General features: G+C 35.9%; 4 protein-coding genes, 1 long non-coding RNA gene and 4 pseudogenes across 5 annotated transcripts; 7 read left to right on the forward strand and 2 right to left on the reverse strand.

Annotated features, from left to right (window-relative positions):
• The first annotated feature begins 1,262 nt into the window (after nt 1-1,262).
• On the forward strand, nt 1,263-3,988 carry LOC110656329 (ubiquitin-conjugating enzyme E2 32). The gene is made up of 5 exons (XM_058144913.1): nt 1,263-1,552; nt 2,330-2,461; nt 2,537-2,621; nt 3,130-3,293; nt 3,376-3,988. Exons 1-5 carry the CDS (start codon nt 1,442-1,444, stop codon nt 3,793-3,795), a joined length of 912 nt encoding a protein of 303 aa, XP_058000896.1. The 5' UTR covers nt 1,263-1,441; the 3' UTR covers nt 3,796-3,988.
• Nucleotides 3,989-4,319: 331 nt separating this feature from the next.
• Nucleotides 4,320-6,679, forward strand: LOC110656328 (DELLA protein RGL1-like). The gene has a single exon (XM_021813036.2). It carries the CDS (start codon nt 4,694-4,696, stop codon nt 6,404-6,406), a length of 1,713 nt encoding a protein of 570 aa, XP_021668728.2. The 5' UTR covers nt 4,320-4,693; the 3' UTR covers nt 6,407-6,679.
• A 1,667-nt stretch (nt 6,680-8,346) lies between these two features.
• Nucleotides 8,347-9,860, forward strand: LOC110656208 (DELLA protein RGL1-like; annotated as a pseudogene).
• Nucleotides 9,861-11,066: 1,206 nt separating this feature from the next.
• On the forward strand, nt 11,067-13,835 carry LOC110656209 (DELLA protein RGL2-like; annotated as a pseudogene).
• Nucleotides 13,836-15,771: 1,936 nt separating this feature from the next.
• On the forward strand, nt 15,772-17,047 carry LOC110656191 (DELLA protein 2-like; annotated as a pseudogene).
• Nucleotides 17,048-17,676: 629 nt separating this feature from the next.
• On the forward strand, nt 17,677-19,866 carry LOC110656331 (pentatricopeptide repeat-containing protein At4g18840-like). Its single transcript, XM_021813039.2, has one exon. It carries the CDS (start codon nt 17,750-17,752, stop codon nt 19,502-19,504), a length of 1,755 nt encoding a protein of 584 aa, XP_021668731.2. The 5' UTR covers nt 17,677-17,749; the 3' UTR covers nt 19,505-19,866.
• Nucleotides 19,867-20,009: 143 nt separating this feature from the next.
• LOC110656332 (nicotianamine synthase-like) lies at nt 20,010-21,220 on the reverse strand (annotated as a pseudogene).
• Nucleotides 21,221-21,986: 766 nt separating this feature from the next.
• LOC131179510 (uncharacterized) lies at nt 21,987-23,736 on the forward strand. Its single transcript, XR_009148421.1, has 3 exons — nt 21,987-22,116; nt 22,248-22,457; nt 23,218-23,736. It is a non-coding gene; the product is annotated as an uncharacterized LOC131179510 (long non-coding RNA).
• Nucleotides 23,737-25,768: 2,032 nt separating this feature from the next.
• LOC110656333 (glucan endo-1,3-beta-glucosidase, basic vacuolar isoform-like) lies at nt 25,769-27,077 on the reverse strand. Its single transcript, XM_021813040.2, has 2 exons — nt 26,934-27,077; nt 25,769-26,827 (listed from the first exon to the last, which is right to left on the reverse strand). The coding sequence occupies exons 1-2, from the start codon at nt 27,034-27,036 to the stop codon at nt 25,806-25,808; spliced, it is 1,125 nt and encodes a 374-aa protein (XP_021668732.2). The 5' UTR covers nt 27,037-27,077; the 3' UTR covers nt 25,769-25,805.
• Nucleotides 27,078-27,907: the final 830 nt, after the last annotated feature.

Consider the following 27,907-nt stretch of genomic DNA (forward strand, 5'->3'; position numbering starts at 1 on the left):
ATGTGAGGAGGATGTTATTCAAAGGATTAAAACAGCATCGTTGAAGTGGAGACGTGCACGGAGTTTTATGTGATCGTAAGATTCCCAATAAATTAAAAGGAAAATTTTACCGCATGTACCCATACGACCGGCTATGTTATATGGTAGTGAGTGTTGGGCACTGAAAGAGTCGTATGCATCTAAGATAAGAGTTGCAGAGATGAGAATGTTAAGGTGGATGAGTGGCCATACTAGACTAGATAAAGTCCGTAATGAGAGTATTAGAGAAAAGGTAGGAGTGGTGCCAATTGAAGATAAGTTGAGAGAAGGGAGATTGAGGTGGTTTGGTCATGTGAAGCGTAGACATACGGAGGTTTCAGTTAGACAAGTAGAGCACATTAGGTTAGAGGATAGAAAGAAAAAAAGGGGTAGACCTAAATTAACTTGGAGGAGAGTAGTACAACATGACTTAGAAGCATTAAACATTTCTGAGGATTTAACCCAAAATCGTTCAGAGTGGAAAAAGCGAATCCATATAGCCGACCCCAAATTTTTGGGATAAAGGCTTAGTTGAGTTGAGTTGAGTTGAGTTGTATATATACATATTTTATAAATAAAAATTATATAATTAAGAAATAATTAAAAAGTATATCATATATACTTAATTTTAGATTATATATGTACCTTATAATTAAATATAATATAATTAAAAAATAATTAAAATATATATTATATGGTGTAATTTATATAACAAATAAACTTTAAAATTTAAATCCAACTTTAAATTTAAATGGTAATTTAGAAATACTTTAAATAAAAATAATTATTTTAAAATTGAAATTTAAATGAAAATCATACTAATCTAAACTAAAATTAAAATACCAAAAATTGAATAGAATTAAAATTAAAATATTAAAAAACCAAATTAAAATTATAACAAAATTGTAATTTAATTTTAATTCCTAAACTCTAAACTAAAACCAAAAACTAAAACTGCACATTCCTAGTTTGTAATGCCAGGAAACCCATCTGTTTGCCCTAATTATCATACTGAGCCGACGTCCCAAACCATTGAAAACTGTCCTACTTCACCACTAGGCCTCTCTCCAAGCCCAGACCGCGTAAAATGGCTGTTGTGGTTTCAAAATGCACCAACTCCGAATGCAATAAGAAAAGGATATCCACTTCCGTCTTCCACTGGAAGGTGTCCAATAGCCACGAGCCACGTAGCCAATATTCGTCGAATGACGTGTCATTTCGACAGATAAAGTCGTCGTCTCCAGCTCCTCTCGACTCAACAATCTCTTCCATTAAATAAAACCCTTTCCAATCTCTCTCTCCGTGAAACCGTATCTTACACTTCTTATCTTATCTACACCAGCCATAAATACGGTTCTTCATACGTGGTTGCTCAGCTAAACGGACAGTGGTGGTTGGATCGCCGATCAGATCAGGTGAGATAATGGCTGAGGATAAGTACAATTTGAAGAATCCGGCCGTGAAGAGGATTTTGCAGGAGGTCAAAGAGATGCAATCTAATCCTTCTGATGATTTCATGAGCCTGCCTCTTGAGGTATGCTTCTTCAATTCGTAAAGCTCTCTCTCTCTCTCTCTCTCTCTCTCTCGCAAAAAATTTTGATCCCTTTCGGATTAACTTTTCTTTTCTGAATTTCTCAATTTTTTACGATTTGAGCTGCACGTCTTGTTGTTTCGTTGTTCCTTTGAGAGATTTGGTGGGTTTTGGTGTATAAATTATAACATTCGTTGGATTTGGAAAATTAAGACCAAAATTTCGTTTAATTCTGTTAATTCTATTGAATTAAACTTTAATTATTGAATTTGGAATGCGGAATTATGGAAACTATGAATTTGGACCTCGCAGATCTGAAAGCTGGAGGACGGTGTTTAACTGTTTATTATGTCTAGCTGTGGATCATTGAAAGATATTTTCTGCTGCTTTTGCTGCCTGGGCTTTTTAAGCGTTAATGGTTCAGAGTTTGCTCTTTAAGTTCTGGAATTATTGATTTATAATCGATAGGTGATTTTCCTTTTGAGTGTCTTAATGCAATGTGAGCATCTTTTTCTTTGTCATGAATCATGATGAGTGAAGTCTCCAAAAGTTTTTACATTGAAGCGAAGTGAAGTGAAAAATCAATACAATGTCAGTGTTTTAGTTGATTTCCTTGTTTCCTTTTTAGCTAATTCTATTTATTGCCTTAGGTTTCTAGTTGAATGATGTTAACTGTTGTAATCCTGATTCCGTTCATGTTTTTTGCTGTCATTTTGAGTGTCAACACCTACACTTCATGCTATATCTCAGAGGATGTAATCTTTTGAATATTGTTTCCAGGAGAACATATTTGAATGGCAATTTGCCATCAGGGGCCCTAGTGATACTGAATTTGAGGGTGGGATTTATCATGGACGGATTCAATTGCCTGCAGAATATCCATTCAAACCGCCTTCATTTATGTTGTTGACAGTAAGATATTACTTTTACTAATATTCATTTAATTCTTCAGATATTGCTAACGAGGGTTTCTGCCCTTTTTTCCAGCCAAATGGCCGTTTTGAAACCCAGACAAAGATATGCTTAAGCATATCAAATCACCATCCTGAGCACTGGCAGCCATCATGGAGTGGTAAGTTTATCTTCTTTAGAAGTGTTGCTGGTAATAGAGTAAGAGTGTGTTCAAATTATCTATATCATTATGCTGCTCCCACTGTCATTTGATATAGCTTACTGGAGGTTAACCGTTAAGTTTCAAGTGCAGTGGAAATGACCAAATTGGAAAAGGAAGACTGGCAGTTAGGACAAATTTATGTTATTTTTTAATTTTACTCAAAAGTGACACAATTTCTTCCTTTCTTAGTTCTGCATTAATATTGGGATAGACTGTTAAAGATTAAGATATACAATACATTGTATCTCAACTAGGTAAGACTGAGATGTGGTGTATTGGAATGAATAATGGTACCTGGAATTTTGATGCCAAATTTTAATTGATGCTTCACTTTTAAATTTAATTATTTGCACTGCCTTACCTGTTTACTAATGGTAAATGAAGGCTGAATTTTGCATGCATGCAATATGTTGATTCTATAAGTACCTGGCTAATGTTGCATGGCTTCACTCATTCTCATTGGCAGTACGAACAGCTCTGGTAGCTCTTATTGCATTCATGCCTACCAATCCAAATGGTGCGCTGGGCTCATTAGACTACAAGAAGGAAGAGAGACGTGTTCTGGCCATCAAATCTCGTGAAGCAGCCCCTAGATTTGGGACTTCCGAGCGTCAAAAACTCATTGATGAGGTATATTTTTAACCCCCTCTATTCTCAATTGTGAATATGTGCATTTATTAAATTTGCATTGACAAACCTATTAATGTTGCAGATTCATCAGTATATGCTAAGCAAGGCACCGCCAGTTCCTCAACTAAGCCCTTCTCAGGATTCTGAAGAACAACCTACCAACAGGGAGGGTGAAGCCCAGTCAAGTTTGCAAGAAGATGGAGCCATAGCTGCACATCCAAATGAACATCTGGCAGTAGGTGATAGAATTATCCAAGAAGTGCCCGAGGCTCCAGTCATTGTGAATCCTGGCACTATAGAAGTGAGGGTATCAAGAGAGACTCCTGCTAGTGGTTCAAGTGATCAGGTGCTGCATAGGCCAGAGAAAAGGGCTCAAAGACCAGCTGATGATCGCTTGTTCACATGGGCTGCTGTTGGACTCACCATTGCAATTGTGGTTCTTTTGCTGAAGAAGTTCATGAAATCCAGTGGACATGGTGCTCTGTTCATGGATGGATCATAAAGCAGTGGTACTCATCTAGATTGGGACAATTTTTAAGTTATATTTATAGGGAGGAAAAATATGAATAAACAAAACAAAAAGGAGGAAGGAATTTTTCTACCAAGATCATTATCTATATTGGTATAATTTGTAATTATATATTATAACGTGTTCGGTTATTTTAATTAATAATGTAGATGAGCGACTTGTTTGCTTACGGGAGCATGGATGTATGGAAGTATTCTGGCGCCTTTATCTGCTCTGGCTAGTGAATGGAACCCTTGTATGAGATTTAACCTGACCATTATGACTTACTGTGTTGGCTCTGTTATACCCCGTTTTTAAAATTCTTGATTCAATTGAATAGTTTAAAAAGAATTATTGGGTCACGTCTGTTGTATTTCTTTTATTTTTTTCTTTAGTTGGTACTTCAAAAAATTTTAACGCATTCCTGCATTACAAGTCAGGCTCTCAATTACAGAACTATTAATTTAATAGGCATCCGAGCAACAGCGGCATTTTGTAATTGGCCAGTGGATGCGGGTGCGGGGGACAATGAACTGCTTTTCTTGGACAACATTGCAATATAAATAACATTTTATGTCGTTAAGCTTTTTGGATTATTGGAAGGAAGATTTCGTTGGATGGTTCGTTTGAAAAGCACTTAAAATAATATGCTAGCTAGCCTTCCTTAATTAGTCTTTCAACAACATATTTTTCTCCCCCATTTTTTTTGTTGTTCAGCGAGATGACGGCACGGCAGGATCTTTGACTTTCGGTGTAACCTTTTGATAATAAGAAATTGTTGTCTTCTTAGTGCCAGATGTCAACTTTTCCAAAAACATCTACAATAGGTGTTAGCTAGTTTTATCTATGGTGGGGTGCCGAGTTCCTTAAGTAATTCTTTTGAATTCAGAGTATGGAAAGAAGGAAGAACGCGGAAGGAGTGAAAGACAACTATGGACTCTACCATAGGGAATCATTAGTGGAAGGATGCTTGTTCTCTGATTATCAGCAACAGGAACAGGAGCAAGAATCATATTCAGATTACAGGTTGTTCTGTTATGATGATCCAAGATTTAGCATAATTTCTCCTCCTCTACAACTCCCACCATGGCCGGATCATGCTGGTGAAATTCAAAATGGAATCCAAGATGATGTCGATGAACCCCAGAAGAAAAATGAGCATCAATTTTCTTTAGCCTCACTTGAGCTGCTAAAGAAATATGGTAGAGGGTTTAGACGTTTGAACACACAAGGAATAACTGAACCGAGCAACGGTACACTTTCAGCCCAGGAATTGTCAACTGAAGAAATCGTCAGAATTGCTGCAGAGAGGTTTATCCAATTCCGCAACACAAGAACTGATGTTGCTTCCATGCTTGACAATCTTTTCGATCTATCTATAGCAGGCATTTCTAGAGAGGAGGTTGAAAATGTAGAGCTTGCCGAAATCCTTTTGGCATCTGCTGAGAAAGCAGGCAATAAAGAATATGATCGTGCAAGTAGATTGCTTGATTTTTGTGATCGCTTTTCTTCCAATACTGGAAACCCTGTGCAAAGAATAGTCTACTATTTCTCTGAAGCTCTTCATAAGAGAATTGATCGAGAAACACAAAAAATCATATCAAAGGGATGTGGAAAGAGCAAGTCACTTGCTATAGATCAATTAGTGATCATTCCAAACTCAGCTATCAAGGCATGTCATGAAGGAGTTCCCTTCTACCAGGCTGCACATTTAAGTGGAAGCCAAGCCATCTTAGAAAATGTGGCAGAGGCAAAGAGGATTCATATAATTGATCTGAAAATCAGGAATGGACTGCAATGGACAGTCCTGATGCAAGCTTTAGCGTCTCGATGCAATTGTCCTCTGGAGCTTCTCAAGATAACAGCTGTGGAGACTAGTTCAAAGCAATTAATTGAGAATACAGGTAACCGGTTAATGAGTTTTGCTCAGGCCATGAACATACCCTTTTCTTTTAAGATAGTTATGGTATCAAGTATGGAAGATCTCAAAGAAGATCTATTTGGGATAGAAACTGAGGAAGTAGTAGCTGTGTACTCAGAATATGCAATAATGAACCTCATTGTGCTACGAGATCAGCTATATTCTGTAATGAGAGTTATTAGAAGTATCAAACCTTGTATTATGGTGGTAATTGAAAGTGAGGCAAATCACAACTCACCGGTTTTTGTTAATCGTTTCGTTGAAGCTCTCTTTTTCTTCAGTGCATATTTTGATTGTGTTGATGCTTCTATGGGAAAGGATGATCCAAATAGGATGATTATGGAATCATTATTCTTAGGAGAAGGAATAAGAAATATTGTGGCAACTGAGGGAGAAGATAGGGATATTCGCAATGTGAAGATTGATGTTTGGAGGACATTCTTTGCCCAATTTGAAATGGTGGAGACAGAACTGAGTGAGTCATGCTTGCACCAAGCAAACCTGGCTGTTAAGAATTTTCCATGTGGGAAATATTGTACAACTAGTATGGATGGGAAAAGCCTAATTGTTGGTTGGAAGGGTACACCAATTCTTTCTCTTTCTACTTGGAAGTTCATTTGCCAAAAAGAGGAAGAAGCTTGCCAAGAACAGGAAGGGTTTGAAGAACAGATTTTAAATTGCTGAAGTCCTTTCTTTAGCTAATTCCAAATTCTCCCAGGATGTTGTTGTGTTTTTATGGAAATTTTTGCTTAATTTCTATTTTATCAACTTTCTACACCATTTTCCAAATTCTCTCACGTAGACTGAAGACACAGGATTTTCAGAAAGGATTACAGTGTCCACATATTCTTCTCAGCACCTGTAATCCAGTATTGTTTCAATTTTGAACAATAGATGGAATAAATAAGTGAAAAAAAAAGGATGTGCAAATATCACATTCTTGTCAATTTCTCAGAATTTTGTATTTGGACTATCATACAAACTTCAAGAATTTCTGATTCACCCTAACAAAAAAAAAAATTGCATGTGTTAAGACCTTGGATATGGAGGCCCTATCACTTGCTTGACAGTAGGGAAAAGATGAGGGGAAAGGGGAAGAAAGAAGAAGAAATAAGAAAAAGATGAGAAAGGAAACAGAGAGAGGAGAAATTGGAGAGAAGATAGATTTTGTATTGTATTAATCTTGGATGATTGAATTACAATTCAATTCCCTATTTATGCTAGCAACTCACTTATGCAGCTAACACACAGGCGTAACAGCATGGCGGATGGATGTATCAATTTAGCAATTTTAAGACATCTGAGTTATTTGTCCATCAAAAGAGGGCTTCTTCCAGGATACTTCCAGCTAGAAGCATGCCCTTGCTTCTCATTGTTATTTTCAGCATTCCATGTTTTCAGAATTTCAAGCCCAGGAAATATTTCTTCAGCAAATGGATGTCCAAATATCTGACCAATTTCCTGCCAGTTTTAGCTCCAAGAAAAATGATTGTTTCAGTCAACAGGACAATACCATAGAAAGCTCCACCAATATTTAGTTTCCACTCTCAGAAGACTAAACTGTAAGCTGAATGGTTAATGTGGACACTCAAATTTACTGTTATCATGGCATTTTTTCCTTCAAGAAGCAGATCCTTAAGTTGTTTGATTTTTCTGATTTAAAAGGGAAATTTCCTTTGTGGTTGTAAATGTTGTCTTCTCGTTTCTAGCCTTGCCCATTAATATCAAGGAAATTTATATAAAAGCTGAAAAAGAAATGAACGTTCTTTTTTTCTTGTATCCTGACCATAGTTTACTCATCCAACAGAAATGCCAAAACAGCTACACCTACACCAGGCTAACTAGGAGTCACCCTTTCTTGTGCTAGTTCATAACTTCCTTCAAAGGAAAAGCCTTTAATCGGACTTATTATAATGATTATGTGATGAAGGACATGAAGAAAGCTTTCTGTTACTTCCCAATAAAAAGGTTAAAGCTTTCTGTTACTTCCCAATAAAAAGGTTTCTTTTCTTAGATTAATGTGTTGTCAGACAGTCTCAATCTTAGCCTTCTCCATTCTAATTGTTGGTTTTCACTGGGCATAAGAAAAATGATCATTTGACTTCTTTTTTTTTTTTAATTTATTTTTTTAATACCATGGAGAATTTGGAAAAAAACATGAGATTTCCAAGTCATTTTCCTCCATAATTCAACTAAAGAAGTAGCCATTTATATGGGCTCCCTCTCTTTCTTGGCCTGAACTTTTGTTAGGTTGTTTTTCCTAGATTCGCCGGATGATGCTCTTAGTAACTTTCACATTTTTAATATTTTATTGGTGTTGGATCTTTAGTAACTTGTTTCAGCTCTGCTCTTGTTATATTCATCTAGACAACAACATAAGCTAAAAGGTATTTTGTTCGCTAATTACACATGCCATCATATAGATGCAGGTGACTTCGGTTACTTCAAGGCAACTTTTTATTTTTTTTCCGGTTGGACTATTCTACATAGATGAAAAAATTACAAATATATATATATATATATATATGCACACAGTTAAATCCATGAAAGAATGTAATTTCAAGGAAAATAACTAGTTTTCTGCGTATGATAGTTTCCATTGAAATATGTGAACTTGTTCACTGGTTACTTGGATGATGGCTGGTGTTCATAGGTTATCAAGTGAAGAAATCATGAGGGTATCAAGGGCAAGGTTCAGCCAAATTTCTTCTCAACAATACATTGACCTCTCCACAATTCAACATTTCTTTGATGCCTCTCATTTTGGTCTTTCCAATGAAGAGATCAAAGATGTGGAACTGGCACTTCTACTTCTAGCTTCTGCTTACAGGGTGAGCAACCAACAATTTGATGATGCAAGTAAATTACTCAAATTGTGTGATTTCTTGTCTTCTAATACAGGAAATTCAGTTCAAAGTGTAGTTCATTATTTCACCAAAGCTCTTCAAGAGAGAATTTCTCGAGGAATTGGAATAGTCTCTTTAAAGGGATTTGCAAGTAAAGAAAGATTACAATTGCATCCAGCAGAAACAACAATAGGAGTGAATCCTGCACTTATCTCATGCAGCTTACAGCTTCCATGTATTCAAGTAACCAAGTTTGCTGGGATCCAAGCTGTTATAGGTAGTTTAGCCTCAGCTTAAAAAGTTCATTTAATCAACCTATCAATCGGAACTGGAGGGATCTGTACAGTATTGATGCAAGCTCTTGCAAATCGTCAGGAATGCCCGGTTGAGCTTCTAAATATAACTGCTGTTGGAATAAATGCATCAAGACAGAATTTTGAAGAAACTGGTAAAAGGTTAGCCTGTTTTGTTGAAAACTTAAATTTACTATTCTTATTCCAAATTGCTACATTTGCAAACATCAAAGATCTCAAAGAAGATATGTTCGAATTAAGTAAAGTGAAGAAGTTGCAATATTCGCCCTGTGTATACTGAGAATGGTAAAAGCACAAGCAGGTTGCTTACCCCCTCTATTAAGAGTGCTAAAAAACTTAAATCCATGTGTGCTGGTGATGATTGAATTAGAAGCAAATCACAGTTCACCAACATTTATAGACCAGTTTGTTGAAGCACTACAATTCTATAGCTTATGTTATGATTGTATTAGGGTTTGCATTGATCAGGATGATCAAAACAGGATTGCAGCAGAAGCATTTTTAGGACAGGAGATCAAGGATATTGTTGCAGCTGAAGGTGAGGAATGGATTTGCCAGCACATGAAGATTGATGAATGGAGGGCTTATTTCACCAGGCTTGGAATGGTGGAAATAGAAGTTAGCAGGTCATGTTTTGACCAAGCAGAACTGTTGCTTCAGAATTTTGCCTCTAGGAAATCATGCTTACTTGTCAGAAATGGCAAATGCCTTAATAGTGGCTGGAAGGGAACTCCACATCTTTCAGTTTCTGCTTGGAAGTTCCACCAAGGACAGTCAAAGAGGAGATGCACCAAGAAATGTAAAAATTGATTTCCATCTTTCAACTGCGGTAAAACATTTAATTCCAACAATTTGAGACCATCGATTTGAGGGTCTGAACCTGCATATCCATTGGAAAGAATTGAAATTTGATTATCAGGACATGTATCAATTAATCCCATTTTTTTCATTAACTAATACTTGCAGCCATTATCCATATGGGGGGAGTTCTGAGAAGTTGCAAATCAAAGTAGACTTTGTGTCTTAAAAAAAATTCTCTATTATTTTAAAATTGACAAGTTTATTTCTTATATTATCATATTGGGAAGTACAAAATTATGAAGAATTATGAAGAATTAAATAGTTTAATAATATAACAATTCTATGACTAAAAACGCCAAATGTAAGCTGATTTGATGTCAAATATTAATATCTTATCTAAAAGTAAAAAAAAAAAAAAGTTGATAAAGAAATGAACCCCCTTTCTTTGTTGAATCCTCACCTTGGTTTAGGTTTGCTCATCAAACTAAGACAAATGCCGGAACAGCTACACCTTGCAAATGAGGAGTCACCGTTTCTTGTGCTAGCTCACAACTTCAAAGAAAAATCATTCAATATAACCGACTTTCGCACTCTGTCAATCTTCCATCTCTTATTTGTACTTGTTAAGTGAAGAAGGCTATGAAGATAGCTTTTCTTTGACTTCCCAATAGAGGGTTTGTTCTAAACTGTTTCCAATAGAATATTTCTTTTCTTTTTTTTTTCATTTGGTTCTGAAATCGAGAATTCACAACCCCTAAAGAAGACTCCAGAAGCAATGAGCTTTTGGTGAAGGTTTCTCTTCTTAGATTAATGTGTAGACAAAGAGTCTCAATCTTGGCCTTCTCTGTTATAATTGTTGATTTTGATTTGACGTTTCTTTTTGGTTTGTTTTTAAATGCCATGGATTGGACGAAACCATGAAATTTCCAAGTCATTTACCTTATGCTGACATAATTCAATTAAAGAAGTAGCCATATAGATGGTCTCCTGTTCTTTCCTGGCGTGAACTTTTGTAAGGTTCCTTGTTTCCTCAGATTTTCATATTTGTAATAGTTTACCTAAGTATTGGATCTTCAACATGTTTCAGTTCTGTTCTTGTTTTATTCATCAAGACACCAACATAAGCTTGGCAGGTATTTTGTTCACTAATTACTCATCACATACCATTGCATTGCAGAGATGCAGATGAATTCGGTAAATACAAGAGAAATTTTTAACTTTTCTGGTTGGACTATTCTTTGTCGACGAAAGATTATATACATATATATAGCGAGAAATGTTTTATATCTAACCACCCTCATCCTTGAAGCAGTTTAATTTCAAGGAAAAAAACTAGTTTTCTGCATATTATAGCTTCGTTTGAATTTCATTGGTCACTGGATGATGGCTAATTTCCATCGGTTATCAACTGAAGAAGTCATGAGGGTATCAAGAGCAAGGTTCATCCAAATTTCTTCTCAACAGTGCATTGACCTCTCCACAATCCAACATTTCTTTGAAGCCTCTCAATTTAGTCATTCCAGTGGGGAGATCAAAGATGTGGAATTGGCACTTGTACTTCTAGCTTCTGCACACAAGGCGGGCAACAAACAATTTGATGATGCAAGCAAATTCCTCAACTTGTGTGATTTCTTGTCTTCCGAAAAACGAAATTCAGTTCAAAGGGTAGTTTATTATTTCACCAAAGCTCTCCAAGAGAGGATTGCTAAGGAAACTGGGATAGTCTCATTAAATGGATCAGAAAGTAATGAAAGAATGTTATTGCATCCAGCAGTCACAACAGGAGGCAATCAAGAATATGATCATGGGAGAATTGATCGAGAAACAAAAGAACTCATATCAAAGGGATGTGGAAAAAGCAAGTCACTGGATATAGATAAATTAGTGACCATTCCAACTCAGCTGTCAAGGCATATCATGAAGGAATTCCCTTCTACCAGGCTGCACATTTAACTGGAAGCCAAGCCATCTTAGAAAATGTGGCAGGGGCAAAGAGGATTCATATAATTGATCTTAAAATCAGGAATGGACTGCAATGGTAAGTCCTGATGCAAGCTTTAGCATCTCGATGTGATTGTCCCCTTGAGCTTCTCAAGATAACTGCTGTAGAGAGTCTGGAGACTAGTTTAAAGCAATTAACCGAGGATACAGGTAACCGGTTAATGAGTTTCGCGTCGCTCAGGCAATCAACATACCCTTTTCTTTTAAGCTAGTTATGGTATCAAGTATGAAAGATCTCAAAGAAGATCTATTCGAGATGGACACTGAGGAGGTAGTAGCTGTGTACTCAGAATATGCACTAACGAACCTCATTGTGCTACGAGATCAGCTAGATTCTGTAATGAGAGTTATCAGAAGTATCAAACCTTGTATAGTGGTGGTAATTGAAACTAAGGCGAATCACAACTCATCGGTTTTTGTTAATTGTTTCATTGAAGCTCTCTTTTACTGCAGTGCATATTTTGATTGTGTTGATGCTTCTATGGGAAGGGATGATCCGAAGATGATTATGGAATCATTATTCTTAGGAGAAGGAATTAGGAATATTGTGGCAGCTGAGGGAGAAGATAGGTTTATTCGCAATGTGAAGATCGATGTTTGGATGTCATTCTTTGTCCAATTTGAAATGGTGGAGGCAGATCTGAGAGAGTCATGCATGTACCAAGCAAACCTGGCAGTTAAGAAATTTGCTTGTGGGAAATATTGTACAATCTGTATGGATGGGAAAAGCCTAATTTTTGGGTGGAAAGGTACACCAACTCTTTCCCTTTCTACTTGGAAGTTCATTTGTCCAAACAGGAAGAAGCTTGCTAAGAACAGGAAGGGTTTGAAGAACACGTTAAATTGCTGTAGCCCTTTCTTTAACTAATTCCCAATTCTCCTTGGATATTACCAACAGATATTTTGTTGCGTTCTTGAAGGAAATTGTTGCTTAATTTCTCTTCATCAACTTTGTGCATCATTTTTCAAATTCTTTCAAGTAAACTGAAGAGAGGATATTCAGAAAGGATTATCAGTGTCCACATACAACGGTTGGAGTTGATGAGATTTAGTAGGTAAAAATATATGTGTACAAGTAAAGAAATAGCCATACCCAAGCATGGTGCAAGTATGGGCTATGTTAACTAAAGAAAGCATTCTTTCCATATAAAAGGAAGAGAGTGCTGCTGTTGGAAAGAGTGAGAGGTGCTGTTGGAAATAGAGAGTGCAGAGAGAACTTGAGAGGGCTGGAAGAGATCTAGGAAAATGAGGAAGAAAAGAAAAAAAAAGCTTTAAATTTGTGGTTGTAAATCCTCTGTTTTTAGTAATGAATTTATGTCTTTTCTCTTCTACTTGTTATAGCATAAATATGTTCTTAGTTTTTCTTCCAGCAAATCCAACAAATGGTATCAGAGCTTTTTTATCTTGGGGGACCTGGTTAGAATTTGTTCTTGACAAGGATTGAATGGCAGCAGCTATATAATTAAACAAGTCCATGATAGCCTACAAGAGGAGGGTTGTTCCCGGAAGGGAAATTTTGTTTTGCAGAAAGAAACTTTGCTGGTGAGATGGTGCATCAGAAAAAGAAAAACAATGGTGAGCAAGTGCACCCAAAAGAAGGAGAAAAATGGTGAGAAGTGCACTAGAAATCAAAGCATTGGAGAGAAGGGCTCCATGAAAGAGTTGGAGAGATGTGCTCCACCAACAACAAACATGAAGAGAAGTGCTCCATCAAAGCAAAAGAAAATCATCAAACTTGGAGAGATGTGCTCCAAGACAACCAAACAAATCAGAAATTTGAAGATGCTTGAAGAATTGACTGAATTCACAGCTCCAACAAAAATCTCATCAAGGAGGAGTGTTGGAGTTGATGAGATTTAGTAGGTAAAAATATATGTGTACAAGTAAAGAAATAGCCATACCCAAGCGTGGTGCAAGTATGGGCTATGTTAACTAAAGAAAACATTCTTTCCATATAAAAGGAGGAGAGTGCTGCTGTTGGAAAGAGTGAGAGTTGCTGTTGGAAATAGAGAGTGCAGAGAGAACTTGAGAGGGCTGGAAAGAGAGCTTGAGAGATCTAGCAAAATGAGGAAGAAAAGAAAGAAAAAAGCTTTAAATTTGTGGTTGTAAATCCTCTGTTTTTAGTAATGAATTTATATCTTTTCTCTTCTACTTGTTATAGCATAAATATGTTCTTAGTTTTTCTTCCTTCAAATCCAACAACAACAACAACTAAATTTAATACATAGGAACTCTAAATTTACATTTCCTCTCAGTACCTGAAATCAGTATTGTTTCAAGTTTCTACAATAGATGAAATAATTAAGTAAAAAAGTGAATAAGATGGTTCGTATACCAAAGTTTTTAGCATTATGTGTCTCCTAAAAATGGATTTGCAAATATCACATTATTGTCAATTTCACAGAAACTTCAAAAATTTCTGATAGACCCTAAGAAATAAAATTGCATGGTGGATGGATGTATCAGTTTAGCAATTTTAACACTTCTGAGTTATTTGTCAATCAAAAGATGGTTTATTCCAGGATACTTCCATCTAGAAGCACGCCTGTTTAAGTGTTGAAATTTCAGTTTGCAAACTTTGGAAATTTTTTTCCTTTGTCCTTTTCTGAAGCTTGAAGACCAGCAGAAAAATCAGTAATAGCTGTTGCATCATTTTGAATTTAAATTAATTGTAACTAGTCCTAAGAATGGGCAATAAGTAGGAATAGTGTCAACTTCTCTTATATAAATCTCTCTCTTGACTGGAATAAATGATATCACTGCAATTATCAAACCTTTCTTGTTATTTTCTCTAGTTTTCTACTGTTGTTGCTTTACTTTAAACTCAGATTTTTTCATTTGTCCACATTATCAAGATCTTTGGAGCATTTGTGGTCCTACAATGTCCTTGCTTCTTATTGTTGTTTTTAGCATTCCATGTTTTCAGAATTTTAAGCCCAGGAAATATTTCTTCAGCAAATGAATATCCATACATCTGACCAGTTTCTTGCCAATTTTAGCTCCAAGAAAAATTATTGCTTCAGTCACCGGGAGGATATAATGGAAAGCTCCATCAATTTTTAGTTTCCACCCTCAAAAGACAAAACTGCAAGCTGAAATAGTTGATGTGGACACTCAAATTTACAGTTAATCATGGCATTTTGTACTTCAAGAAGCAGATCCTACCATACTACCTTAATGGTGGGAAATTTTCATTCTGTGGTTGTAAATGTGGGCATATTTTTTCAAGCCATCCCAATTAATATCAATGAAATTAATATAAAAGCTGAAAAAGAAATGAACCTCATTTCTTTCTTGTACCCTGACCATAGTTTACTCATCTAACAGAAATGCCAAAACAGCTACACCAAGCTAACTAGGAGTCACCCTTTCTCGTGCAAGTTCATAACTTCAAAGAAAAAAGGCCTTCAGTCATCCTTATTATAAGGACTATGTGAAAAAGGCCATGAAGAGAGCTTTCAATTACTTCCCAATAGAAGGATTGTTTTCTTAGATTAATGTGTTGACAGTCTCAATCTTGGCCTTCTCTCTTCTAATTGTTGGTTTTGATTTGCCCTTTCTTTTTTGTTTGTTTCAATGCCTTGGAGTATTTGGAAAAAACCGTGAAATTACCATGTAATTTACCCTATGCCGACAATATCCAACTAAAGAAGTAGCCATAGAGATGGTCTCCTGTCCTTTCCTGGCATGAGCTTTTGTTAGGTTGCTTGTTTCCCTAGATTAGCCGGCTAATGCTCTTAGGAACTTTCATATCTTTAAGAGTTTACCTAAGTATCTTCAACCCCTTTCAGTTCCGCCCTTGTTTTATTCATCAAGACACCAACATAAGCTAGACAGGTATTTTCTTTACTAATTACTCATGTCTCCACATATCATTACATTGCAAATATGCAGGTGATTCCGGTTATTTCAGGAGCAACTTTTTATTTTTCTGGTTGGACTATTCTCCAGTGACAAAAAATTAAAAATATATATAGAAAGAGAGAGAGAGATAAAAATGTGCATTATCGTGAGAAGCATTTGTATGTTGTTAATACATAGCATAGCTTCCATTGAATAATCTAAAACTTTTAAATTAGCCACTTGGATGATGGCTGGTGTCCATAGGTTATCAACTGAAGAAGTCACGAGGGTATCAAGAGCACGGTTCATCCAAATTTCATCCCAAGAAGACATTGACCTCTCCACAATTCAACATTTCTTTGATGCCTCTCAGTTTGGTCCTTCCAGCGAGGAGATCAAAGATGTAGAACTGGCCCTTCTACTTCTAGCTTCTGCTCACAAGGTGGGCAACAAACAATTTGATGATGTTGAAAGGTCTCCAAGACAAGATTGCTCAAGAAACTGGGAAAGTCTCATTAAATGGATCAGAAAGTAAAGAAAGAATGTTATTGCATCCAACAGTAACAACACTATGTGTGATTCCTGCGCTCATTTCATGCTGCTTAAAACTCCCTTGCATTCAAGTAGTTCAGTTTGCTGGAATCCAAGCAGTTATAGATAATTTAGCCTCAGCGAAAAAAGTACATTTCATCAACCTAGCTATCTGAAGTGGGAGGCAATGCACAGTGTTGATGCAAGCTCTTGCAAATCGATGGGAATGCCCAGTTGAGCTTCTAAAGATAACTTCTGTTGGAATATTAGAAATGGAACAAAAAATTGAAGAGACTGGTAAAAGGTTAGCCTGTTTTGCTGAAACCTTAAATTTACCCTTCTTATTCAGAACTGCTACAGTTGCAAACTTCAAAGATCTCAAAGAAGATATGTTTGAGTTAACTGAAAATCAAGTTGTTGCAATATTAGCCCCAAGTATATTAAAAATGGTAAAAGCACAGCCAGGTTGCTTAAAATCTCTATTTAGAGTGCTAAGAAATCTAAATCCATCAGTGATTGTGACGGTTGAGCTTGAGGTAAGTCTTTGTTCATCAATATTCATGGACCGATTTGTTGAAGCTCTACTTTTCTACAGCTCATGTTATGATTGTATCCAAGTTTGCATCAATGATGATCCAAACAGGATCACACTGGAAGCTTGTTTAGGTGAGGAAATCCGAGATACTGTTGTAGCTAAAGATGAGGAAAGGATTTTGCAGCCCATGAAGATTGATGAATGGAGGGCATATTTTTCCATGCTTGGAATGGAGGAGACAGAAGTAAGCAATTCATGTTTCTACCAAGCAGAACTTTTACTCAGGAATTTTGCTTGTGGAAATTCATGCTTACTTGTCAGAAATGGCAAATGCCTCATTACTGGCTGGAAAGGAACTCCACATCTTTCTGTTTCTGCTTGGAAGTTCAATCAAGGACAGCCAGAGAAATTTGCACCCAGAAATGTAAAAATTGATTGTGGGGATGCCATCTAAAGCCTTTTTAACTACAAAGCATTTAATTCCATCATTTAAATACAGTTTTTTGTCAATACATGTTCATTTGTAGCGATTGCTAGATTTCGTTAGTAGGGTTTGAGTTTTGTTGAATTATCAATTTGATCAAAGGAGAAAACAAACAAAGATTTAATTGAAAGCAAATTGAAATAATTAAAATTTAATAAAAAAAATTAAATTAACTAAGTTCGTTTCAATTATTGAAACTCGAATAATGAACACTCATATCCACTTCTGCTGCTAGTAGTATGAAATTTCATTATTTTTTTTTAATGTTGTCCTTAAATTTGGGTCTCCAACTTATTTTAATTATCAAGATTTGATATATTAAAATGGCTCTAATACCTATTAGTAAATCACTATACTCAAAATAATTAACCCAAATTACTTCATTACTGGTAGCTGGTACTAAAGTTACATATATTCTACCAACGAGACCTTCTAAAATTTCATATAATTATATAAACATAAAAATATAAATTTGGTTAAACGTCAAGTTCTTATTTATTGACTTACATTATTTGATAAATATAATTTTTAAATAATTTTTTTTAAATAACAATTCAAAATTATATATTATTTTAAAAGAAGAAAAATAAAATAAAATAAAATGCTGTTAATCACTAGCCTATCTAACTGGTTTTCAGTCTCGTTTTCTGGGGAAGGAAAGCTAGGCTAGACATGAGCATAGCTTCCGCTCCCTATATTTTGTCAATGGCAAACAAATTCGTGCTTAACTCTCGACAAAAATCTGAATCTAGGAAACCTGATCCTGCCATTTCACTACTTCAAATCTGTAAAAAAGTAGAAGAGCTAGCACAAGTGCATACCCTTCTTGTCAAGACCTCCCTTATCAGAGAAAAACATGCCTTTGGCAGTCTCCTTTTATCATTTGCCTCCGTTGATAATCTGGGTACTCTTGACTATGCCCAAAAACTGTTTGATACCATCGATATCCCAAGAAATTCATTCATGTATAATACCATGATAAGGGCCTACGTGAATTGTGGTAATCCAAGAGAGGCATTTGTTGTTTATTCAAAAATGGTACGTGAGGATTCTGCGTATCCTGATGATTTCACTTTTACTTTTGTGTTTTCTGCTTGCTCTAAGTTTAATGGTGTTTCTGAAGGCAAGCAAGCTCATGCTCAGATGATAAAATGCCCTGTTAAGTTTGGGCCTCATTCTTGGAATTCCTTGATGGATTTTTATATGAAGATTGGAGAGATAGGAATTGTGATTCATCGCTTGTTTGACAGGATTGAGAATCCAGATATTGTTTCTTGGAATTGTTTGATTGATGGGTATGCAAAATCAGGGAATTTGGGTCAGGCACGACGAGTTTTTGATGAAATGCCTCAAAGAGATGTGGTGTCTTGGACTATAATGCTTGTCGGCTATGTAAATGCTGGTTTGTTGAGTGAAGCTTCTTATTTATTCAATGAGATGCCAGAAAGGAACTTGGTTTCTTGGACTGCGTTAGTTAATGGTTACTTAAAAATGGGTTATTATGGTGAGGCTTTGGATCTTTTCAAAGAGATGCAGATTGCCGAGGTTGAAATGGATGAGATCACTATAACAACTTTAATCTCTGCTTGTGCCAAGTTGGGAGCTTTGGATCAAGGCCGTTGGCTCCACACTTACCTTGATAAAAGTGGGATTAAAGCTGATGCCCAATTATCAACGGCGTTGATTGATATGTACAGCAAGTGTGGACGAATAGACTTGGCTAGGAAAGTTTTTAAGGAAACAGAAGATAAGAAAGTATTTGTCTGGAATTCAATGTTAGGAGGGCTGGCAATGCACTCATTTGGAGAGGAAGCTATTGAGCTCTTTGACAAGATGATAGAGTGTGGAATAGAACCTAATGAAATCACATACATCAGCATTTTAGCAGCATGTAATCATTCAGGTCTTGTTGATGTTGGATTGTATCTCTTTAATCGACTAGTGGAAGATCAGAAAGTGCAACCTAAAATAGAGCACTATGGATGCCTTGTGGACCTACTGGGTCGTGCAGGTTTATTAGATGATGCATTTCAGGTAGTTAAAACTATGCCTTTGAAAGCTGATGGAACTATATGGAGAGCCCTCCTTGGTGCTTGTAAACTGCATGGAAATGTTAAGTTGGCAGACCAAGTTGGGAGAATTTTGATCAAGTTGGAGCCCCATAATCACATGAATTATGTGCTTCTTTCGAATGTATATGCAATGGTTAATAGATGGGAAATTGTAGGAGAGTTAAGGAGAGAGATGAAAGTGAAAGGTTTGACAAAAATGCCTGGATGCAGCATGATTGAGCTGAACGGTGTAGTCCATGAATTTGTTGCTAGAGACTCTTCTCACCCCAGGAGTAGAGATGTTTATGAATTGTTGAATTTAATGACTAACCATGTGATGCAAGAGTCCATGGACTGTCAACGACCATGCCAATAATATGTCAAATTTTCAGGTATTTTCAGGTTAACACGTTGCTGCCAGATTTTAAGGACAAATGAGTATCTTTCCTGAGAACAATCATGTTGCTGAGCCACCAAGTATTGTAGTCATGACAAGCTTGTAACTTGGTATTGATGGTTGGCTATAAGTTCATGACAGATAGGCTCGCTATCAAATAGACATACCAACATAGATGTGAAGAGCTTCAGGAAGATAGACCGCAACAAAGGTAGTGCATATTTCTGCCTTTATAGAGTTGAAGCTTGGAGAGCTTGGAGAGAGAAACATAATAGAGGCTCTAAGCTAGCTTGTACATTATAGCTTAAACTTTTTAATACATCATATGCATAATTGTTGTATGCCTGTGTCTCGTTATTTTGAGGTTGGTTGTGTTGTTTTATTTTTTATTTTTTTTTTTTTTGAGATTGGTCCTTGATGCATTCACATAATGGACCAATGGTTGATAACCATGAGGATTTGTTCTTAGTGCTGAAGAAAAAAGTTAGAAAAAGAGTAAAGGCTTTATTAAGAAAACGTTGCCATGAAGCGTACAAGAGTAGGACTCAAAATGTAAATTGAGAAATGGCTTTCCCTTCTGAATTATAATGGAAGAGAGGAAATATGGATCAGGGCATAAAAAGAGGATTCTAGGGGGTTTAAATTCAGTGCTGTGGCACGTCAATGGTAAATTCTTCTATCATGTTGCCATATGTTACACGATTGAAGCCTTGAATTTCAGAACACTTGCTTGAAAGTAAGGTAGAACCAAGCCCTTGATTCATTGAATGGATTGACCTTAAAATTTCCGTGCGATAATAACCGAATTTATGACCTCATCAGTAGGATGAAAGACTGAGAGAACCTCAAAGCCTTGAAGATCACAAGAATCAATAACAGGGTATAGGAATGCTCGAGCACCAAATGCACTTCTTAGCAATAGAATAGCTCCTGGGGCCATGTGCTCTGCCAAGTGGTTAATGACCTTAACCTTCTCTTCCTTGTCCATGCCCACTAGAGCTGCCAGGAAAATAACTTCATATTCTTTTAAGCTGCTAGAAACATTCATAATATTAGCATTGTGGAAAAACATTCGTTTGGATAAGTTAGGATCTGATGAAATCAGCTGGAGGGCTTTGGAATTTGCTGATGGGTCAATATCATAGTTATGAAAGCAGGCAGTCCTCAAGTGTTTAGTGGCTAGGATGATTGAGGTCAGGGGAAGAGGACCAGAACCCACAAAGGCTATACGATTGGGAACTTGACTGTAATTTTTGCTAAGCATGGAAAACTCTAATTGCACAAGTTTGAGGTAGTTGGAATAGTAAGGGAAGAGTCTGATGTGGTGAAGTGGGTTCTCATGAAATCCTATGGTGGTAGAGAAATGGCTTTCTAAGAGTCCCTCAGCTTCCCCACAAAGTTTAATCAGCTTAGACCTAATTTCTTGAACTCTTTCACTCAGTTTGGTAATGTCTATTTCACAATGGGGCATGCATAGGTGTACAAGCTGGGTGAAGAGGAAGTTAACATGCTTGGAGGGACTAAGGTTTTCTAACCTTGAAACTTTCTCATAGATCTCACAAACCTTTTCTATCAAGAGTTCTTCTTGACAGCCCATGTTGACACTAATATGAGAAAGTTAAGCAAGAGCCACACCCCTCAGTAAGACAAAAGACATCTTCCAAGCCCACAAGGGATGGGGGGGGTTACATGTATATGTGTGCTTGAGAGAGAGGCGCTTCTCTCATTCGTATTTTGCTCAATTATAGTAATGACCACTCACAATATGGATGCTATAATCTTAGTATTTTACTGAAAATATTATGGCAGTTAAATCTTTCTTTATGAAGGAAAAACACCAAAGATCTAAGTAGGCTTGATTGTGGTTCTTGTCTCAGGCCGGTCCCGATCCCAAGGATAGGTGATTTCAATTCGATTTAACTTGATTTGATCAAATTCGATAATAAAAATTTGGTATTTTTTTACAAAGTAAAAAATCATATTCTTAATTTAAAACCTTGACTGAACCAATCAAAATTAATTTGGTCTAGTTTTAAAAAATTCTAATTAAACTTGAGTTTGACTAATTCTAATTCGATTTCAGTCCAAACCGGAACGGGCATGATTTATTAACCTACAAATTGTCGCCTTATGTTAAAGTTTACTTGGGGTAAAGTATTGGAAGCTTATAGCATATAGTAAGATGCAATAGATTATTGCTGATTGAAGATGGATCAAAACCAAAAAGGATAAATCCACAATCCCAGTCACGAGGCACTAAAAGACATAGATGGTATGCATGCTATGATGCAGTAACCAGCTGTATAACCATCTTACCTCTTTTGGCACTAAGACGCCATCAATCTCCACATGATTGTTGCCACCTCATTAATCCATAGCCCTTAATGGAACACTTTGGACCACCATTCTTCAACTAGGTGGTGTGCCAACATTATGAGCTCAGACTGATTTTTCCCTTTAGTTTTATGTGATAGCTGCCAATCCAGTGCAGCCCATAAAGTTCAGTAAGCCATTGTTAAAGAGAAGAAGATGGAAGGAATCATTAGCAAGGCTATGAGTATATTATGTCGACATTTTTGGTTGTCACAGAGGTTAGGTTACCATTTCATCTAAAATACTGAATGTGATTTGCACTAAACTCACTCTTGCAAGTGCCTTCTTTTTTAAATTTATTTTAATTTGAATGAGATGCAAATCATATCTAATTTATTTTTTGCAACAGTAAATTGTCTGCTCCCATTTGATGCTTGTGCTGTTAGTGTTTTGTCCCTATCTAGCCTTACAAGAAGTGCAAATAATGGGATGAAAAAAAGAAGAGAATTGGACCCAAATAAAATTGGGTCTAAAAAAACTTCAGCCCGAGAGTAGCCCATTCCACAGAGAGGCGATAGCGGCATCGGCGAGAAGCGGTGGGCAAGGACAAACAAGCCAGGTATAAACACTTGTACATTACATGTCATTGTCTTGCCTCTTGCTGGGAACCGAAGAAAAAAAAGTCAGATGTGGTAATGACATGGAAATACTAGGTGGTTTGGCTTTAAATGATGAGATTGCTTGGTTCAAGTCAGAGGCCTCCAAGTGAGACGTTCCTCTTTCTAGCACTGTTGTCCATAAGGCAAACCAGAATTAGTGCACATACCATATGTGCTTATTATCTTTGGATTCTTGGTTTTGATCATTCTCATCTCCAGATACCATGATAATATATATATATATATATATATATATATATATATATATATATATATATATATATATTCTGCTAAATTTGGGATTTTTTCCTAGTTATGCTTCATGCCTATAGAGAATTTCTATATAGGAATTGATTTTTCCATCAATTATGATTATTCCCATCAGTACATTGAATGGTTCAACAATAAATTGGGGTTGGGCCAGTCGGTATGCTTTGAGTAATTGTCATGTATTTGAAGTCTGGACCCTTTCTTTGTGGAAAAATAATAATAAAGAAAATATTGAGCAGTTCAAGGGCCATGCCATTTCAATGTCAGGGTTTGAAACATTTTTGTCAGCATCTTGAATCTTGGTGGCTGTGCATGAAGTTGTTGTTCCTACTTCCTAATTACAATAGTCCATTACATCTGGTTTAATTTTCTGGTTACTTATAAGAGTCATATATATTGTGTTCTTTTATTCTTTATGTCTTAAGAGTAAATGCACATGGTTTGTTACAGATTTCTCGAGAATTTGATATAGCCAGAAGCTGATTATGCCGCGGCCATTACAGCCTTGTGGGCCACTGAAGGTGTATACGAGGAGAGCTTTGCACACTGCTTGGAAGATGGCAGCAAAACTCCATCAGAATTACAGGACACTTGCCAAAGATGGGGCAATGAATGTTTTGGTGAATGTTGTCGTTCTCTGCAGAAAATTGCCAATCGGTGTCTTGAGAAGGCTTCAAGTGACGTGCTTACAAAAGCTGAAGTAACTTTCTTGCGTGTTCTTGAACGTGAAGTTGAGTTTTGGAACATGAGCCATGGGGGTGCCCGAAAGAGTTGCCTTCAAAACCTGACATAATGGGGTTCCTAATACGCAAGTAGATTTTACTTCAGGCTAGTTTCTAGGTTTTTCTCTGTGCATTGTAAGTGAAGTTCAAATGTAAAGGACATACAAGTGATCTATACTAATACATGAAAATCGGTGGCAATTAGCACTGTTTTTTCTACAGTGCTCGGTGCTCAGAGTGTTTTACACATTTTACCCTTCAAGTCTCTCATCTCATCCGTCCTTTGAAAATAAAATCCCCAGCATTTGACTTCCATGTCCTCACATGCTTCTGATTCGGTGATTATAAAAACAAAATCTTCTAGCAGATATTCTTTGCTCGAATCTTAACAAACAGACAAAATCATGCAATCAACTTATTGATTTTACGGTATATTTCAATATAAAATGCGAGATAAAAATTTTATATTTATTTATAAAGTATCCCAATAGATAATCAATGTTGAGTCTATTGAACATTTAATAGGGCATTTAAATATTATCTTGTTTCCTATATATATTAAAATAGATCTTTTACATCTAGCTCTTGGCCCATCACTTGATTAAAGTCAAGGATTACTTTGTGAGAAGAGATATAATATTAAATATACAATCTCTAAAAGATGTGGTATCTTCCTTGGGATTTTTTTGGTGTTTGTTTGCCTGTAAATAGGTATTTTTTAGCTTTGTTGTTTTCACAGCTTCTTGTGATTCATTCTCCCGTTATATACTCATCCTCTCAGTTTCCAATTTTCTTTCCTTTTTTTGTACCATTTATGTGAGCTTTTTACTTGCCTGTAAATAGGCATTTTACTTCTTTTCTTTCTGCATAGACAGCCAGAATAGTTGCTATGTGTGAGAATGAAGAACTATGACAGTAAAATTAAGAAGACCAGACCATACCCATTTAGGAAATTATAGCTTTTCTGTTGCCTTTTTGCTCTCCTCTGCTTCTTTTCTCTCCTTTAGTAGCTCTTATGCTCTTCTCAATCAACAAACTCATCAGCAATTTGAAGCTTGAAAGATGAACCCGTGGGATGTTGGCAACATGCTGACATAAGCCAAATTACTCAACATGTGCCAAGATTTGAAATACTTTCATCACATTAAAATTTACAAAAATTCAGGAAATGATATTTGAATAGAGTCGTAATATTTTCCATTAGAAAAAACCAAATAAACATATAAATTTCCCTGAATCAGAAAAAAATGCATTTGCATTTCTAACCTATTTCAACATATTGCACCCTTCGATCAAGAGAACTGTGTGAGCAAGCAAGAGTAATCCTGGTGGAGGAATGGAACGTGCAGCCAGTCAAATGCCCTGTCACTGTCTGGACAGAAATGGCGATGAAAGCTGGTAGTATGGGATGGATGTTGTGATTGTATCGGCGGAGGGAGTTGAGATAGAGCTGGTGAGATGAGTATCATTTGGGTTAGGTTGAGAGAATGATGAGTTAATTATGGATGGCGGAAATTAATGAATTGGCAGCGATTGTTCATGTATATTTCTCATGTTCATGGGCTCATTTCACTTTTATTTTTCACGAGTATTAGATTCAATACTACCCATTACGGATTTTTCTCTCAAAATTTTCTGTTACAATTTTTAAATCTTACAAATGTTTAGCAAGTCTTATATATATATATATATATATATATATAGCCAATTTAATGACAATGGATTTATTAAACAAAAATATAGCTGGTTTTTCAACTTACAAGAAGCTGGTACATGTTGACGTTTCTGTTGGACTGTAGAAAAAATTCAGAGCAAAAAAATTTTTGGAAGAAGAGATCAAAGTCTCTATATTTTCATTGCTTTACATAGACAATATAAAAAATTTGCTTTTACAATCAGTCAACACCCACTTCCCTTAAATTAAGCAAAAATGTTACTTAAGATGATGCCTAAAACAAACTGGTTCACTAGTTCAAAATTTGAACATATTTTTCTGTTAAAAGGTACAACAGATTTATAGCAGCAAAAATATAAACAAAATATTTTTAATGTTATGTCATTGTTGCTGCATCTTCAGTTTTATCATGATTAAGACAATTTTTGCTCCTCACATGCAGCCACATTTATTGATTGGATCCATCAACTTACTTCAAAATTAAATATATTGGTAAGGTAACTATAAAAATTAAATTCAAAGATTATAGGAAGGTTAAATTTCATTGATTATTAATGCATAAAAAAAAATTGAGAAAGGTTCTCTTATTTATTACATATGCATATATTGGAAGTATGTATAGCACTTAAATTCTCATTATCTCAAATATCACGCTTAAGGAAAAGTATTGTTGCATTGGATTCAGCAGAAACATCCCAGTTCTTTTCTGCACCAAAATTGAGATTATATTTTGGCTGTTTATCAGGAAAGAAAAGTCCAAAGTGTTTCTCAACCTCCGGTTGCTTTTGATTTTCATCAAACATGGCAAATAGGTAAGTCTCGATAACTCTGCCAGGCCTCTTAGGAGTACCTCCTTTAACATGCTGGATCAAATTTGAGAGATAAGTACGCCCATTATCAAATGTGGCAGCAAATGCTCCGGCAGATGGCCAGCCACTTTCCGAAACAACCACCTCCAGAGAACCACCACCAGCTCTCTCAAGAGCAGAGTACAATGCATCCAACGTTGCATCAAAAAGGTTCTCGTAACCTCGCTGACCATCCCATACAACAACTGATGTTGAAGTGAACAAAGCATAGGGAAGGGAAATGTCCCTTGGATTACCAGCATAAGTAAAGTAAGGATAAATATTGGCAAGTAAAGGTGACCTGATAGAGGATAGGAATCCAATAATTGGGTCCAAATATGATCTAACATCATCCCTAAAAGCACCTGCAGAAGGAGGGTAGGAATTTCCTATCAGGGTCATGTCAATTGCAGTAGAGACCTTGATTTGATCTTGAAGACCAGCTGCTCTTAAAGCATCATGTATATTTCTCATGGCAGGCAAAACAAATTGGGCCAACCAGGCTGTGCCTCCATTTACAGGACTAATTTCGTTGCCGACTGCTATATATCTGAGCCTGACACTTGACCAGAAGCCACGAACATTTTTTTGTACCCATGAGTTTGCAATGGAAGGATTGGTAAGGCTTTGGAGATCTGAGTTTGGAACACCTAGTATGAGTTCAATGTTTGAGCCTCTAAGGGCTTGCAATACTGCTTGATTTGGATCATAAATTCTCATTCTCTTGATGTTAGATTGTTTATAGAGAGCTATGACCTCTGAAGCAGGTGGAAGGTTGTTGCCTAGCTTTCCATAGCAAACACCTACCTGGGCATCTGAATTCCAAATACAGGTATTAGTTGAAACCCTTTAGAACGAGGAAAAAAAAAAGCATCGTCAACTTTAACATGAGAGTAGATAGATAGAGAGAGAGAGAGACACCTGTTATACCAAGGCTTGCTATATAGAGAATCAGAAGAAGCATGACAGGAGTTCTTGAGAGTAAGGAACCACTAGTTCTCGAAGTTGAAGAAAGCATGGCCATTAAGAAGGATGGAACCTAAGAAGAGAGCAGCTTAATTTGGAGCATGCATATGCATTACATTACTACCAAGTCTATGCTTTATATAGGGACTCCTTAGCATACTATTTCTGGAGTTTATTTATTTATTTAATGTCAATTGGGGTTTGAATTTAAACTATCACTAAATTAAAACTAATATATTTATTTAATGGAAGAAATATTTTCGTGGCACTCCATGCACCTTTACCATATTTTTTTTGGGAAATAATGCACCTTTACCAGTTAATCTTGACAATTAAGGATATGATGGTTTTGTGAAAAGTATTTTTTTTAATATTTTTTCCATTTTCTAGCCTTTAGAGAACTCAGATAATATATTAATAAAAAATATTTTTTAATAAAAAAAATAAAGTTATAACTCATTTTCATGCATAATATAAACACATAATATTAATTTATTAATTTAACATTACAATCAAATAATAAAAATATTTTCATAAAAAATATTTTATTAAAAATAATTTTCATAAAAAATATTTTTTACACACAAATTATTTTTCTTAAAATAAACTGACTATTAGTTAGATAATGTCTCCGCAATCTTTCTAGTTTCTTTTGGATGGATGAATGTCTCTATATATATTAAAGTCATTTTTCATATCTCCTTAAAAGATAAAGGATAAGATTTACAATTAATATATACTGCAAAAATAAGATTAGTCACTTCATAACATAATTATTTTTATTGTTTAAATTGAAAAATAGGATCTATAATCAAGGATGTTATCGTATTAAGGGATATTTCAGAAAGGAAAACAAATTTTGAGATTTTCTAGTGATTGATTTTTCCTTTATTTTTTGTTATTTAATTCAGTGGATGATATATACTCCA

The sequence above is a fragment of the Hevea brasiliensis genome, chromosome 4 (genome assembly GCF_030052815.1).
Source record: "Hevea brasiliensis isolate MT/VB/25A 57/8 chromosome 4, ASM3005281v1, whole genome shotgun sequence".
In the NCBI taxonomy this organism is placed as follows: domain Eukaryota; kingdom Viridiplantae; phylum Streptophyta; class Magnoliopsida; order Malpighiales; family Euphorbiaceae; genus Hevea; species Hevea brasiliensis.

Excerpts from the sequence above, each read along its gene's own strand:
- LOC110656329 (XM_058144913.1), top strand. The coding sequence starts at position 1,442 with ATGGCTGAGGATAAGTACAATTTGAAGAATCCGGCCGTGAAGAGGATT. Across the intron at positions 2,462-2,536 it reads CTTCATTTATGTTGTTGACA|CCAAATGGCCGTTTTGAAAC; the intron begins GTAAGATATTAC and ends CCTTTTTTCCAG. Across the intron at positions 2,622-3,129 it reads CTGGCAGCCATCATGGAGTG|TACGAACAGCTCTGGTAGCT; the intron begins GTAAGTTTATCT and ends TCTCATTGGCAG.
- LOC110656328 (XM_021813036.2), top strand. The coding sequence starts at position 4,694 with ATGGAAAGAAGGAAGAACGCGGAAGGAGTGAAAGACAACTATGGACTC.
- LOC110656331 (XM_021813039.2), top strand. The coding sequence starts at position 17,750 with ATGAGCATAGCTTCCGCTCCCTATATTTTGTCAATGGCAAACAAATTC.
- LOC110656333 (XM_021813040.2), bottom strand. The coding sequence starts at position 27,036 with ATGGCCATGCTTTCTTCAACTTCGAGAACTAGTGGTTCCTTACTCTCA. Across the intron at positions 26,828-26,933 it reads AGCAAGCCTTGGTATAACAG|ATGCCCAGGTAGGTGTTTGC; the intron begins GTGTCTCTCTCT and ends TTTGGAATTCAG.